General features: G+C 36.3%; 1 protein-coding gene across 1 annotated transcript in view; it reads right to left on the reverse strand.

The window, feature by feature from the left end:
• Snapin (SNAP associated protein) overlaps positions 1–16,841 on the reverse strand; it is a 53,704-nt gene that overhangs the window by 2,114 nt on the left and 34,749 nt on the right. Inside the window, exon 2 of the mRNA XM_081745499.1 lies at positions 6,227–6,392. Within this exon, the coding sequence (XP_081601625.1) occupies positions 6,227–6,392 (166 nt within the window). The remainder of the gene's footprint in view (positions 1–6,226; positions 6,393–16,841) is intronic.

Below are 16,841 nucleotides of genomic sequence, written 5' to 3' on the forward strand. Positions count from 1 at the left end.
GCACCCCACGACACACATGACCCTCACTGACGAATATTTTATCACGAAGTAAGTGCCCCATTGCACGGAACAAGTGATGATCTGGAGGTGCTAAAGTCAGGATTTACGATGGATGTGGTAAATTCAACACCTTTAAAATTGCAGAATTTTTCTTGAGTGATAAAAGACCTATGATATAGAACATTGTCCTGCTACATCAACAGATGTTTGAGGTTGATTAAATTTGGATACTTTCGGGATACAATTTGGTATTTTCATTCTAGTTGCTCACAATATAGCTCAGGTTTACGGCACGACCATGAGGAACAAGTTCCCAAGTGCACGGAATCTTCAAAATTTACCATATACTAAACATCATTTTGTGTTCAAAAATACCATGTTTCACGCTAGATGTTTAGTACTGGTATGGGTCCAACCATTGATTACTAATGTCTGGAGTCCGATAGTAAATTCATTTTTCTTCTGACGATACAATTCGTTTAATGACACATTGATCTATGAGATCGCTCGACAGTACTTTGCACACTGCCACCGTTTGTTATACTTGCTCACGAGTAAGATCGTGCGGAACAATTCGACAGCGTCTGTATACCTTTCAAACGGTGGCCAATGTCTTGTATAGTTGATATTGAGGCATCCACCTCGGCAACCAACATACGGGTGCTGGTGCTCGGATTCGCCTCCACAGCTCAGCGTACAGCCTCCGATGGTGGCGGATCTCCCTACATTGTCTTTTTTGAGAAGTCATAGTCACTCTCTTTGAATTTTTTAACCCACATACTTGCTGTGACATAACTCACTGCACGTTTCCTTTCGCCCCACTTTTCGTGCTGCTTCAAAGGCTGTGTATCAGCTGAAACTCATACAGTACAAACTCACGAATCAGTACCCTTTGCTGCTCCAGATTTCAGGTCAGAAGACCACCTGAAACGGCCATTAATGGATATCCACTGTACATTGGAAAGATTCCTCTGTACATTGCTATATTGGCTGCTATGCTCCTGCTACCACTAAAATCTCCAGTGCTCAAAGTTTATTTGTGACATGGCGGGAAACTTATGGGACAACTTGGTGTAAAGATAATTAGCAGAAATTATATAATCTTACGCAAAATGTTGCTTTTTTTTTTTTTTTTTTTGTGAGAAAGAGTTGCATCCCATATTTCCGGAGAAGAGAGGTCGGGGAATTTGACCACCCTAAGTTTATGAATCAAAATGTAAACTAATTACAAAAATGTAATTTACCCATACCATAGCCACGGAGTCAGCGGCTACTTGTAGTGCTCTAGAAAAGAAAGTAATGTCCTTTACATAATTTCTACCAGAAAACACGGCTATAATATTTTGTATACTGTATATTTTCATAATTCTATATGACTTACAACACATTGTAGTAAGTTTGTTTCGCGCAGCTATATACACACCGACAACGTTTGGGAGGTGATTTTTGACACCAAGATGCGACAAGAAGTATAGACCAACCCGAGTGCACAAATGCTTCCTTTCGGAGTTATAGGCTGACGAAAACATTTAAAAAAGGAACTTTAAAAGGTCCATAGCTCCAAAACTACGGGACCTACCATAGTCGAGTCAAGATTCACTTAGGAACTAGTACGTCCCATAAGCAAATATCCAAGTTTCAGAATCTTGCGGTACTTCCCCAACAATTTTTATAGAGGTAGTTGGTAAGTACTTCAAATTGTATGACCGTAGCCAAACTCCCTGTATAAAAATTGTTGCGTGAGTACCTTACATTCTGAAACATGTATTTTTGGATAGCGCACATATTAGCTCCTAAGTGAAGTCTTGACCCGACTACAGTAGCATAGTTTTCGAGCTATGGGCCTTTAATGTTCATTTTTTCATGTTTTCGGCAGCCTACAACTCTGAAAGGAAGCATTTGTGCACCCAGGTTGGCCCGTACTTTTTGTTTTATCTTGGTGTCAGAAATCACCTTCCAAACGTTGTCGGTGTTGTTTTGAAACACCCTGTTTCTGAGATGGTATTCTGAAATGTCAAAATGCGGACATACTCTCGTCTGGCTGATTCGTTACATAAACATTAACTTTCGACGTTTGATCTTTCACTTTCAAGTTTACTTTTCAACATTATGAAATAAATAAATAAATAAGAGTACTTGCACATCATCATGTTGACTTTACGTATTCATATTTTTTAATAGATTTGATCATTTTTAACAATTTCTTCCTTGAATACAAATACCCAAAAACATCTTTACATATGAAAGGTCTGAAATTCAATCGGCAATGCACTTTAGTTTAGAAAATGTGGAGATGTACGTATAAATACTGACATATGGTAACCCTGTCCAGACGGTGATTCGATTCACTGTCTGTCCCAGTTTTTAAATTTCTTTCTAACTGCGATACTTACGTTGATTTAAAAAAAAAAAAAAAAAAAAAAAAAAAAAAAAAAAAAAAAAAAAGGATATAATTCAGACATTATTTCTAAATACATTTAAAAAAGAAGAACATCTTTTGCATCTTAGTTTGCATTTGTTTCCTTGATTCAAAATATCTTAACTTCTTGATTCCATAACATGGAAAAACAGAATGTATTTCTACGTACAATATACTCTACGAATATACTATTCACGCACACCTCTTCTGTCCAGAGCATATTTGACCAAGTTCCATGAAAACGTATCAAATGGATCTTACTTCTCTATGTTGTCTGTTCTAAATTAGGAGATACTTATTCCAAGAAAAACAGACTATCGAATGGATATTTCGACATATACGTAACCATCACTAACAATATCAAAAAAGAATATGTCATAGGCAAAGGCATATTTATAGTACGTGAATCTCAGATAAAGTTTATTAGTTGTAACTGCTGTTTCTTTTTTCTTTCCTTTTTTTAATTAACAAATGAAATACATAAAACAACTCATTTATTTGCAAACACGCTTGGGTAAAATTAATATTTTCTCTGCTTTTTAGTTTTAATTCTAACCCCCCCCCCCCCAAGAAAAAAATTAAAAACGCTAAAGAGACCATATCTGGAATGCTAAGGCTTTACCTCTTAGTTTGCAACCGTTCCTTATTTCAAACACTTATTATTCTATAATCTGCAAGAATAGAAAATAGTTCTCAGTTTTCTGGGATACTAGAGTTGTTGAAGTTTACGTATAATAGTTTCAAATAAAAATATATAGTACTTTTATATATTAAAAAAAACTTTCAAAGTGATTTGTGTGGGGTTGATTATTTTCTCTATCACATGTATTTTTGGATAGTGAACATGTTAGTTCCTATATGAAATTCTGACCCGACTACCGTAGGCCCCATAGTTTTGGAGATATGGGCCATTAAAGTTCATTTTTTCATGTTTTCGGCAGCCTATAACTCCGCCAGGAAGCATTTGTGCATCCAGGTTGGTCTATAATTTTTGTCTTATCTTGGTGTCAGGAATCACCTCCCAAATGTTATCGGTGTTGTTGTGCAACACCCTGTATATATATCGGGTGTTGCAAAATAAGTGTTACAACTCTTGGGAGGTGACTCCTGCCACTGAGACAAGAAAAAAAGTTCTCTTGAAGTTTCGGCTATCGGACATAGTTTCGGATCTACAAGGTGCCAAAAGCATGGGAAAATGACTTTCGGACGCCAATAGTTCGGAAACTATCCAACGTAAAGAGGGCGGGTAAAAATTCACTGAAGAAGGCATACCTGCTGTATTGAATTTTGCATGTTTCACAATCCTACCATGCACGCGCAAGGGATTCCCCAAAGGAACATAGGGAGTCCCAAATAATCTGCCAAATGAAAATTGGTCTAAATGGATATGAATTAATAGGGTTTCTACCAGGTAACAATAATTCGTTTGTATTAAGTCGATATCTGGAACAAATACAAAATGGCGGACACCTTCATGCCCGTTGTGTGTGGTTCCATAATCGCCAGGTACGGATGTTGGCCAACAGTGACGTTCTGAGTATTAGGTGTAGCGAATTTGTACTCAAATGCTCTAGAAAGACATCTGGAGTGTCGGCAGAGCAGAACAGATGAAGCAGGGTGATTAACATGTGTGGAAACACGTAACGAAAAATGCCCAGAAATGCACTCATACTTAGTAAACGTGAGTTCAAAGCATTGGAAATGTAAGGAATAGCATCAAGAACATGAAATCCATTGCCAATTCAGCAATAATATTTCATCAATCCGATACAATATGATTTGCACGGTTGCATACCACTAAGGATGCAACAACTGAGGCCAAGTTGAAATTGTGCAAGGGGATTCACTAAGAAACTGGATAAACTCAAGGAATGTCAGTAGTGGGATCGCATGATCGATATTGAAATGTGGCCAATGTGTGTGCTGATATCAACATGTAGCTAATGGACTAATGTCAACATGTCCCACCACTGTTGGGACACCGTCCCACGTGCGAAAACTAGGAAAATAACGTTGTACATTCTGGTATTACATCTGGTGCACTTTTTGGTAGAACGTAACTAGAACACGATTGTATTTATGTCCCTCTTTGTTTAGGACATTGTCCCACAGTCGACACATATGAAAAGATATCTCTTAATCCATGATTTAAATTCTGATAGACCGTGAAAATAACAAACTTGTACCATGTTCCACGTCTTCTGGGACATATGACGTACTCGAAATATAGGAAAATATCTCCAGAAATTCGTATCTTACACACAGGGCACATACTAAGACAAAGACGAAAATGAACCAATTTGGCACATGTAACACTACTGCTGGAACACCATACATATGGAAAATAAAACGACATGAGAAATAGGAAGAAACGTCTTAAAGCTCTGATTGTTTACAACTGTGCAGTAAAAGTAACAAAATGAAACACACAAGCATGTCGGGAGGGTGTACAAGACCGCTTACCAAACAAAGTGGGTACTCCTCAAAGAAATGAATACAGAGAAAGTGAGGCTTCCTCGAAGCCTCAGGACTAGAGCGCTCGCGTGGTCGCAGTTTCCAATCCTACTGGGAGCCCACGGTCTCAGATTCAAGACCTGAGTAGTTATTTTCCTATTTTTCGCACGTGGGACGGTGTCCCAGCAGTAGTGGGACATGTTGACATTTGTCCATTAGCTACATGTCGATATCAAAACACACATTGGCCACATTTCAATATCGATCAAGCGATCCCACTAGTGACATTCATTTATTTTACCCAGTTTCTTAGTGAGTCCCCTTGCACAATTTTAACTTGACCTCAGTTTTTGCTTCCTTATTGGTATACAACCGTGCACATCATATTACATCGGTTTGAGGGAATATTATTGCTGAATTGGCAATGGCTTTTATGTTCTTGACGCTAATCTTACATTTCCGACGCTTTGAACTCACGTTTACTGAGTATGAATGCATCTCTGGGCATTTTTCGTTGTGTTTCCACACATGTTAATCACCCTGCTTCATCTGCTGTGCTCTACCGACACTCCAGAAGTCTTTCTAGAGCATTTCAGCTCAAATTCGCTACACTTAATAGGGTCAGAACGTCACTGTTGGCCAGCATCCGTACCTGGCGATTATGGAACCACACCCAAGGGGCATGAAGGTGTCCGCCATTTTGTATTTGTTCCAGATATCGACTTAATACAAACGAATTATTGTTACCTGGTAGAAACCCTATTAATTCATATCCATTTAGACCAATTTTCATTTGGCAGATTATTCGGGACTCCCTACGTTCCTTTGGGGAATCCCTTGCGCGTGCATGGTAGGATTGTGAAACATGCAAAATTCAATACAGCAGGTATGCCTTCTTCAGTGAATTTTTACCCGCCCTCTTTACGTTGGATAGTTTTCGAACTATTGGCGTCCGAAAATCATTTTCCCACGCTTTTGGCACCTTGTAGATCCGAAACTATGTCCGATAGCCGAAACTTCAAGAGAACTTTTTTCTTGTCTCAGTGGCAGAAGTCACATCCCAAGAGTTGTAACACTTATTTTGCAACACCCGATATATATATATATATATATATATATATATATATATATATATATATATATATATATATATCCAACTTTTTATTTGAGGTAAGTGTCTTTTTCCCCTAAATTTCCATATTTTCCCAGGCTTTTACAACACTAGTAAGGATAGTACACAAGGTTGTATAATGTACAGTACTTGTTCTATTGTAATTCATCATTTCTTATTTAAAATATGTGCTTTTACATAAGAAATAAGGAGAGATAAGAATAAAATGTCTTACACATTACCTGGGCATTCTGCAAAATATTGCTTACAACGGTGACCCTTCGTTTAGCATTTAACAGCTTCTTTACGTAAACATCCAAGTCAATAGGACAATGCTGGGCGTCCGATATTTTTCTTAGTTCTTCTGCTAATCCTTCAATTTGTTGTTTCAACTCAACCTGACTGATCCTGGCAACAGAAGGAAAATAGTAAGGGAATATGTTAATACTTCAAACTGACACAACAATGATTTATGAATATATATATATATATATATATATATATATATATATATATATATATATATATATATATATATACAAAATCCTGTTATAACAGGAAAACGTCTGTCTGTGTATCCCATGATTTCCTAATAGGTGTTATCTGTGCTGCCTGACGTAAATAGATGTTTGTAGCGTGCAGAACACTTGCCGATTTAAAACTATTGCAACAATTTAATTGCAACCTAAAAACCGTAGTGTTTCAATTTAATTACTTCAAAACAGGACAATAGCTGTAGCCATATTTAGGTTTGAGTAATACTTGTTTATTTCTATAGTAATGCTTATATTATGATTATTTAATTATAACTTAAGACTCTATTGTTTCAATTTAATTATTTCAAAAGGCATAGTGATAATACAGAACACAAAAGTTTTGCTGTTCAATCATTGTGTAATTGCAAGTGATGATTATATTTAGAAAAAATATAAGTTAAAAAAAAGCTTAGTACTCATCGCAGACCAAAGTATTTATCTAAAAAGTGCTTTCGGAAATTACGATTTCCATCATTTCGTTTTGCTCTTTATTATTAGAACACGGGCCGTAAACACATTCAAATTTGAGCAATAATTTTCGTTTAATCACATGTTGGTTCGGGAAGATTAGACAAAAATAATGAAGATGGCGGAAAATATTCATAAATAGATAAAAATTGGCAGAGATGTGTGGAATAGTGGTCCAATCAACACACTAAAGTCCCGGGAAATCCGAGTGAAGTTTCAGCCACCATCTTGGAAAATGGCCGCCGCTGATGCCGTAAAACGACGTTTTCGTTATTCCGCATACAAAACGGCAGAAAATCCTCAGAGAGAGATAAAAGTCGGTACAGGTGTGTGGAAAAGTGGTCCAATCAACATACTAAAAGTCATGAAAAATCCCAATGGAGCTTTGGCTGCAATCTTGGAAAATGGTCGCCGCCAGTACCGTGGAACGACTGTTTTCGAAACGAGTATGATAGATTCCAGTGTGGTAGATTTTATTCCAGCTGAGGTAATAAAGACCTAGCCAATTAGCCTTAACAGACGTACAGTATGCGTTGTACCCTCCATTATTACAACATGTACACCTTTACACTACAAAGTTGTGAACCAGTAACAATGTATAGAAAGGTACAACAATTTTATAACATATAATTATTTATTGATTCTGAAAATGTTAATACAAAAATTTGAAATTGGGTAGTGATTTCATTTGTCTAAAAAGATAAATGCACTGTCTCATTAATATATTCAAATTACAACTTCCGTCTTTTTGCTATCCATGTATCGAAACATTCATCTTCGAAATCATGAGGTTCGCCCACATGCCCGATTTTCTCAGTATCCTTATCTTTACATGAACTGTTAATGCAGCCAGTGCCACTGTTAGTCTATAGTAATATCCACATAGGGCAAAACACGAGATGCCTACTTTTCTGCAGTTACAGCCTCTCTCGCAACCAGATTTGCAGTTGCAGAAAATGAGCTTCAGCAGGCGATCAGGAGCTGGTGGCTTTTCGGTCATTACTGGCAAATAGATTTTCTCTTAGTAGCTGCCATCTCCACTTTTTGCCGGCAGGTCATTGCCCAGTCGCTGTTGCACTTGGTGATACGCTCGCAAAGAATGTTGGAGGGCAGCCGCACTTGTTGGTGATAAAGATTTCAGCTTTATTCTTCCGTGGATTTGAAGTCTTTGCGATAGCTTTCATAAAGTTATGATGTCGCAGAGCATCCAGAAACAAAACAGAATTTGGCACCCCCATACAAAGCAAGCAGGTACTTTTCTCCAGATGCAGCAATCAAAGATTTAGATTTGTTATGGGCTGCAACCACGCATACACACTCCCGCAAATTTTTTCTGCTCTGTAAAGTTTGAAAGATTTATTCTGTCCTTGTCGATAAGGTGATGAAGTGGTATCGCAACCACTTATCGATATCACTTCATCACCCTATGATGGGAAAACTGGGCAATGAATCGACTCTTGTTGCAATTGTTAGCAAGGAATTTTTCTCGAGGTATTACCACTGGTGTTGAAACTGTGGATATGAATTTGCTGATCGAATGGATTACGATCGTCGTTTTTGTTCAATTTCTTTGGTGCTTTGCTGGCTACTATCCTCAAATACAACAGTTGTTTTCCGCCCATAATATCGATTGAAGTAAGTGCTGTAACAATCGAAAATATCACCAAACGTTCCTTACTGAGGCCATATAACTCGATGCTAAAAATATCCACCATCTACGACAGTGACACCTTGTTGGGGATGATTGTCACTTCCTGGATTTGCCTCATCGATGAAATCAAAAACTTTGAACAATACAGACTTCTTCGCTTTTCTTAAAAAAATATCATGGGAGACAATGGTCTTTGTGCCAGTTCGTAGGATAAGCACTCTTCCAAATCTTTGTCATATTTAAGACTCCAACTATTTGATTAAACAGTACTGTAGTAAAAAATGAAATCTTTGAGTTTTACGTCCCACGGTTATGCCGGTTAGGCTAAAGGAGACGGTGATTATGAGAGATGAGTGAAATGGTGGAATGAAGAAAGTGGGAGGAAACGGGAGAACCCCGAGAAAACCCACGAGCACGGTGTTTGTCCACCACAAAGAACAGTACTGTAGTGTTTAAAGGTACGGTCACATCATGTATCCGCACACCATTTGTCACTGCTGCTAAGGGATGTACCTTATCGCGTCGCTTTAATTTTACATCTTTGAAATTGCTTCAAATATTACTTCGTACTGCCATCATCCCAATCTCAAAAGCAGCATCACAATTGATTGTATCTTCACCTGTGATGTCGGTAGCATCGACACAAATTCGTTCTGTTCAGGAAAAGGATTGTAGCATCGAAGCCAGTCCATCAACTCCTTAGCATTGGCACCGTCACGAGCTTTCCTTGTATATTTAAGTTCTACGTGTTGCTCACCCGATTTGTATTTGACATCACAGAAGTTTTTGAGGCTATCGTTAATCCCAGTTGTGGCCGGGATATTCAAAATCCATTTAGTCACAACACTGATACTTCGCGGCCGTGAGACAAAGCTCTAATATCCTTAACTGACCGCATGAGACATTGTTCTGTAGTCAAGTCGGTCCACAAACCACTCCAGAACTTATCAGTTCTTCTGATCAGTGATTTATTTGTGGATTTTGTAGAAAGGGGGAATATTTATGCAAGATTGTGTTCCATGTAACAGAACAACTTTAAAGTGGGTTTGGAACAACGTTATTTTTAAACCTACCTACTTTGAAATTATGGTACTAGTTTGATAGAACACCCCAAGTTCATCATTTTTTAAACTTTTTTAAAAACAATTTTATGGTAAATACGGATAGGTACGTTAGATAAGATTTGGTTAGATAGATTAGATTGCATGCGTTAGTTACCTTACTACTTTTTGTCCTACTGCTGAGGAAAAGTGTAGAACATCCAGTAAAAGCCCTATAGTTGCATTGCAATCTTCACACTTTGTCATAACAAGTGTCACACTCCTAAGTAAAACGGTTTTGCTATGACAAGTAATTCTTTAGTCTGTTCTAATTTGGTCCATAAAGACCAAATTCCCCGACCGAACAATAAAAACAACAAAAGGTAAGAGTTTACTTTGGGCAGAACAGTGATAGGTGCACATATACTTGAGCCTAATTTTATTAAATAGAAGAGGAAAAGACTCTACTAAATGTCATTGCTCATTATCATAAATTAGTTTTAGTACCATTTTGCTGCTTGTACTTAATAAAATTAGATTCAGGGGTATGTGCGCCTATCAATGTTCTGCTGAAAGTGAACTTTTGGCCAACAAAACATACGCATGGACATGCCGCATTAAAATGAATCCAGAATTAAACAAAGAAAGGGTTAAGCTGAAGCATGATTTACGGCATGTTATCTAACACTGTCTTTAGAAGTTAACAATACTTTCACACCGTACCTCATTTTAGAATAGTGTAGCAATACGAGGTTGTTTTACATCGGATACCGTCTTTTCCCCAGTTGGTTTATTGGTAGTAGCATGATGTCATGATGTCCATTTTTTATCCAGCTGATGGCAGACTTTTCTGCATTGAATGAGGTAATATCTGGTCCATTGACGTTTATGAAAAGAATAAATTCGAGGGTTTTTACAGATAAATGGTTTCTAGTATCAGTATGCTAGAAGTTTAAGCTAGAAAAGCCTCTCTCACACTGCAGAAGAAACTGGAAGAACACTGACTTCCATGTTAAGAATTTGTAGATTTGGGCCAATATTAGGTTTCACCTTATGCTCTAGAAATTCCTGCAGAATTTTGGCTGAATCATCAGAGCAAAATTTTAATTCTTTTATTTTTTATTTTATTTTATTTTATTTTTGAAATTTGCACTACTTCTTTGTCGCCGTTTAACATTCTTGCCGACAACTCGTCTCGCCAATTGGATTGTAGCAAAACCTCGGCCCCACTGAACATTTCGAGCGTATGTTATCTGCTAGACCCTTGCAATCTTATTTTCTGGTATTTCTCAAGAGAATTGTCTAAGGGTTTTTCCAGTGAGACTCCACAAAACTGACCAGTTTCTTCAAACTGACTGACGCTTGTTTCATGGACATGCAGCCTTTTTCTTTCAACGCTGGCAGAACATTTACAGTTTATCAATTTTGCTTATTACCTGTAAAAAGGATGTAGACCTTTCTTGTAGAAACAGGCTAAGGATATGGAGAGGTTCGAGCGCATCTCGGATCATGGACATTTCATAAACAAAATTCCACTTAGTGAGTTTTACGTACAGATCTGAAAATATTGCACGCTGCTGAAAGCTTCTATGCAAATTTGTAGAAGCTTCTCGAAAGTGTTCCACTAGCGCAGGGTAGGACTTCCACAATGCTTCTACTGAACGATATGAACAGCCTAACCACGGTACATCAAAAACTTTAGTAATATTATAGAAGCGAATACTTAGTTCTCCTGATATTAATTCGATTTCTCTCCTGTTCTTTGGGGACATTAAGTAAACACCGTGCAATCGCTCTATAAGGCTTTGAAAATGAACCATATCTGAAATCGTATTTACAACGTTGTGAACAGCCAGTTCCAGCTTATGACTCATGCAGTGAAACACGAATAAATTGGTGTCTAATTCTCGCTGGAGTAAAGAAACAGCACCATTTATTTCGCCTTGCATGTTATTTGCGCAATCAATCTTTCCCGTAATATAATTTGGGAAAGATTCATACTTTCACATATTTTAACTATGGAATCACAAACCTTTCTGGCTGTTGTTACCTATAACTAAAATAAACCTAAAAATATATCGCTATACACCTGATTAACTACAGTACGGATATACACAATGAGAACAGATTTATGAGACACAGTGAAGGATTCGTCCATCATTAGCGCGAAGTGCTCATCGGAATTCGCAAGATACTGGGTCATTTTTCGTTCATTTCTGTAGCTACAAAGTCAATAATATTTGAACACGTAACATTAGAGTAGAGAACTTGTTCGAGGTTCATTCCATTTATTTCTTACTATTTAATAAGATGCACGGTAAACGACAGACGATTTTGGGCAATAACATAGGCAGCTCTAAATATCACAGTTGTCTTTTTAACACGCATTTCATTCACAATTAACACGAAAGCCTCTTACTTTGTGTACCGGAATTACTTGCCTTTTAATCGTCAGGGGCTTTGTTTTTATTAAAATATAGTCTATCCATTTCCCTGTGTTCTTAAAAAGAAACTACCAATTCTTGTCAATGAAGAAACTACCAATTCACAACTGCAATGACTGCTCACTGATAACTGAAAATATTATTATTATTATTATTATTATTATTATTATTACTGTGCTACTCAGATGAAGTACGATAATCAGTGGTATCAGCTGCAAGATTTTTCTTCGGGAAAGAATTCTATAAACAAGACCAGCATAGCTCGAGACAATAAACATACTAAAAAAGTAAAGAATTGTTACTAAAATATGGAGTTGAATTATTGTACTTTAAAACAGATTGTATAACCTAAGAAAGGTGGAAAATATCTTCCCAGGCTGGGAAGATTGAATTAAACCTAGAGACAGGGAAACCAAAACTTAGAAGGGGGGAAATTCCCAGGCTTCCCTGGCTACAAATAAATCCCTGCTTCTGATGGTAAAATACCCACTATCACAATAGCTATTTCCCGTAATCATCTATGGACATTTTGCTTTGGAGAGCAAACATTTCCTGACTTCGCATAATTTAAACGTCCTGCATCGTGGAAGTAGGAAAGCATGCCATTAACAAACTGAAGATCTAATGCCCAGTTTCCACTTCTTTTAGCATGCGTGAATGCTCGCAAGAGTTGAACTTGACGAAATTATTACGCCGTTCGCTTGTCCTTCTGTACTTATAACGATAAGTAGTGCCCGTTGGCTACAAGTGCCCTATATATGCGCCATGTAATTTATATAGTTAGATGAACAAATATATTCTGTATAAATATAGAATTTAATTATTGAAATTGAATGATATGTAAAAACAAGTGTAATATCTAAATTATTAATCTAATTTACATGTATTTAGATGTGGAATATTAAATAAATGAATTAGTTAAATCTCAAATTGTGTTATCACGGTTAGTGTTATAAAATAGCGGACTTGGGAGAATAATATATAACGAAGCTACTGTTATATGTAAATGGTGCCGTAACCCGGGATTGTTTACAGTATTGATTCGAAGTGTAGTAGAATTACATACATTCATATTTTTAAAGGGATAACACAGTTTCAAATAACTTAAATCACGGATTACCATGTACTAAGAAATTAAAAAAAAAAGAATATATATTAATATTGATGTCGCAGATCGTGAAAATGAAGAATCATAAATATTATCAGTAGGATCTAATGCCTCAACATCACACGGAAAGTTATTTTCAAGACTTCTTCCAATCTTTACAAGATAACTTGAATTCTCAGCTGAGTAGTTTGATAAACGAAATGAATGATAACTTGAGTTCACAACTTAACAGTAAATTTGGAAGATTAGAGGAGTACATAGACGAGAGAATTAGCCAATCAAACAATCAATTGGAAAAACGAGTATTCCGTAAATTACAAACCACACAACAGACCTTTCGGGAAATTTGAGGAAAACTATTAACGAAATTCTACAGCACGCTGAATATAATCGTAACCATATTCACGATTTGCGAAATGAAGTAGAAACTGTCAGGAATCACAAACATACAGAAAAATCTCATGTGTCAGCCACAAATAACCAGAGCGAAGGTGATGTGCCCTTTCGTGGGAATAATAATCAACGGGAAGTAGTAGAAGCGTCTGGTTCTCTCCAGGAATCTAGACTTCAGGTCTCAAATCCAGGAAGAGCGAGTAAAAGTAACGGATACGCCCCGGCGAAGGATATACAGCAAACTGAGAGCGAAGATTAAACTAGTAGCGACAGTGACCGAGGGTCGATGCGAAGAATTAACCACAGGAAGTATAGTCACAAAGTTCAGCACACTATTCTTAATAATAAGAATAGTAATTTACGCTTAAAATTAAGTGATATTAAATCATTTACTAAATTTAGTGGAGGAGTAGATGATATCCCAGCGAGCTCATTTATAGATAAATTTGAGGCTGAATGTGACGTAATAGAACTAAGTAAGGAGAAATATCTTAAAGTTATCCCACACATTCTTACGCCACCTAGTTCCATTTGGTTCGATTCCGTAAAAAGTATACTATGTTCATACGAAGATTTCAAATTAGCATTTTTGTGTAATTTCGCAAAAGATTATGTGTTAGCAAATAAAGATGCTGAGATAAGAAATCGTAAATACGATCCGATGATTGACAAAAGTATCACTGATTTTTTTGTGTCTGTATATAATAATTTAAAGTTAATTAATCGGGATCAACCTGATTCAAGAATTATCGCATCTATCCGCGTGTTGTTGCCATTTAGATTACAGCAATTGTTGTTGACTAATCAATGTATGAGTTTTAGTCACCTCTTATTAATAGCGCAGACATATGGAAGCATGTTGATGTACAATAGTAACTTCTCTAGGAATCCACATGCGAATAATGCTGAGAAAGGGCAATTCAATTTTACAGTACGTTTGGATAACTTTTCGAATAATTCTGGGTGCGGAAGTAATGTTGGATCAATACCGAATCGTGGTAATATTAAAAATAATAGACCGAATATGCATAGTTAACGTGTGTATTACAATCAGAATCGTATGTTGAAGTCCCAAGATTAACTGAGACATCTAATAATCAAGCCAGGCATAATACAAATGTAAGGTCTAAACGGGAATGTAGAGCACAATATACATGTAGTGATTGTTCTGAAAATACGTTTTTAAACTAGGAAAAGCTGGCTGGAACGGGGTTAATTCCACGTCAGCAGAAATCAGACATGATGTAGATTTATTGATGTGTATCCATGATTAAGGAAGAAATAATATGATAGATAATTACAATAATGAAACTATTCCTAAAGTTTTAGAAAATATTCACTCAAATCAATATGTACCAGTGCGTAATTGTTCTTGGAATTTTAATAATGTTGAAGATGATATCATAAATAACAACTTGGTATTTTTGAAATCGTATAGTACTGCCCGAACACAAATTATTGTAAATTGTATATATACACAATCATTAATTGATACTGGAGCTTCTGTTTCATCGTTGTCATATTCAGTTTCGCTAGAATTAACGAAGGATATTTCTAATCCTACCCTACAAAAGGTCGATAATTTGTTTCTTGTTGACTATACTGGTAAACATTAAAAAAGGAAAAACACAAGTAATTATTACGTTGCAAAGTTTGGATATTAATATCCCAATGTTAGTAATTTCTGAATTAAAGGAGAACTTATTAGGTTTAGACTTTCTTACACAATTAAAGGTAATTTTAAATTTCAAGAATAAGACATTTTCAATTCATATAATAACAGAAAAGGTTATTCTGGACTTAATTCAAGAAACAGAGAGCCTTATAGGTTCAGTTCAGCTTATTGATGATGGTAATATTATAGATACGGAAATTTCCGTAGAAGGTAATCCGGAAAACAATAACTCTGGATTTACAAAAAATAATATGATAAGATAATGATACAAGTATAAACCTAACAAACAACCATATATCCTTTTATGAAATTGTTGACAAAATTGCAAAATCTTCACGTATGAAATATCCTCACTTTATTCATGAATTTAAAGGTATCCTTATCAAGCATCAAAAGGTATTTTCTAATCAACCGGGATGTTCTAAGGATTTCTCATACTCTATTTAATTGGAGACTGAACATCCGATTGTTACCAGACCCTAACTTATACCTTACAAATATAGGGAAGAAGTTCGAAGGCAAATTCAAGAGATGTTAGATAACAGAATAATACGTCCATCTGAAAACATTTGAATCCAATTCATGTCGTACCTACGAAGGATGAAAAACGTATCCGGATACTTCTAGATCTCAGAAAGTTAAACAGATATATCAAATTACAACAAGTTAGATATCCTCATACTAACGAAATATTGAGCTTGTTGCAGGGAAGCTCCGTATTTGGAAATCTTGACTTAGTATCAGCATATAATCAGATTTTATTAGATGAAAATTAGAGACAGTATACTCATTCTCTTTCGAAGGTCAGTTGTATAAGTTTAATCGAGTAGTATTTGGCCTAAATAATGGAAGTGCTGCGTTAGTCACATGTTTAAATCAAGTATTAGGACGAGATATGCGATCCAATCTGATAACTTATGCTAATGACATTTTAATAATGGGCAAAACCAAATGAGTATTTGAAATGTTTAGATGTCGTACTAGAACGTCTAGAAAAGGCTGACTTGACCATTAATTTAGAGAAATCAGTATTTTTAAAAGATTCTATTGAATTTCTGGGTATACTATTAATTCAAAGGGGACATGTTTTTCAGAAGCAAAAGTTCAAGCTATAAAGGATTTGCCTCAACCTACTAATTTGAAAGGGATACGTCAGGTTCTAGGACTATTCAATTGGTTTCGTATAGCTATACCACACTTCGCTGAAATTGCAGAACCCTTATTCAGTATTACTAGAAAGGGAACTCCGTGGCGTTGGTGTGAAGATTAGGAGCATAGTTTCCAAAAGTTGAAAACCTGCATAGCGAAAAATATATTTTTAAATCATCCGAATTTTGATCGTATATTTTATGTTCAGCGTGACGTATCTCTATCTGGAGTATCTGGAGTATTGTGGCAACCTAATCCTACCGATAATGAACCTGCGGTAATCCATTGTGTAAGTAGAACTTCAGAAAAGGGATATACAACGACGGAAACTGAACTATTAAGTTCGTTTTTCTCTTCAGAAGTTCGCTCCTTATCTAATTGGCCGACACTTTG

The sequence above is a fragment of the Thermobia domestica genome, chromosome 2 (genome assembly GCF_964235325.1).
Source record: "Thermobia domestica chromosome 2, izTheDome1.hap1.1, whole genome shotgun sequence".
NCBI classification, from domain to species: domain Eukaryota; kingdom Metazoa; phylum Arthropoda; class Insecta; order Zygentoma; family Lepismatidae; genus Thermobia; species Thermobia domestica.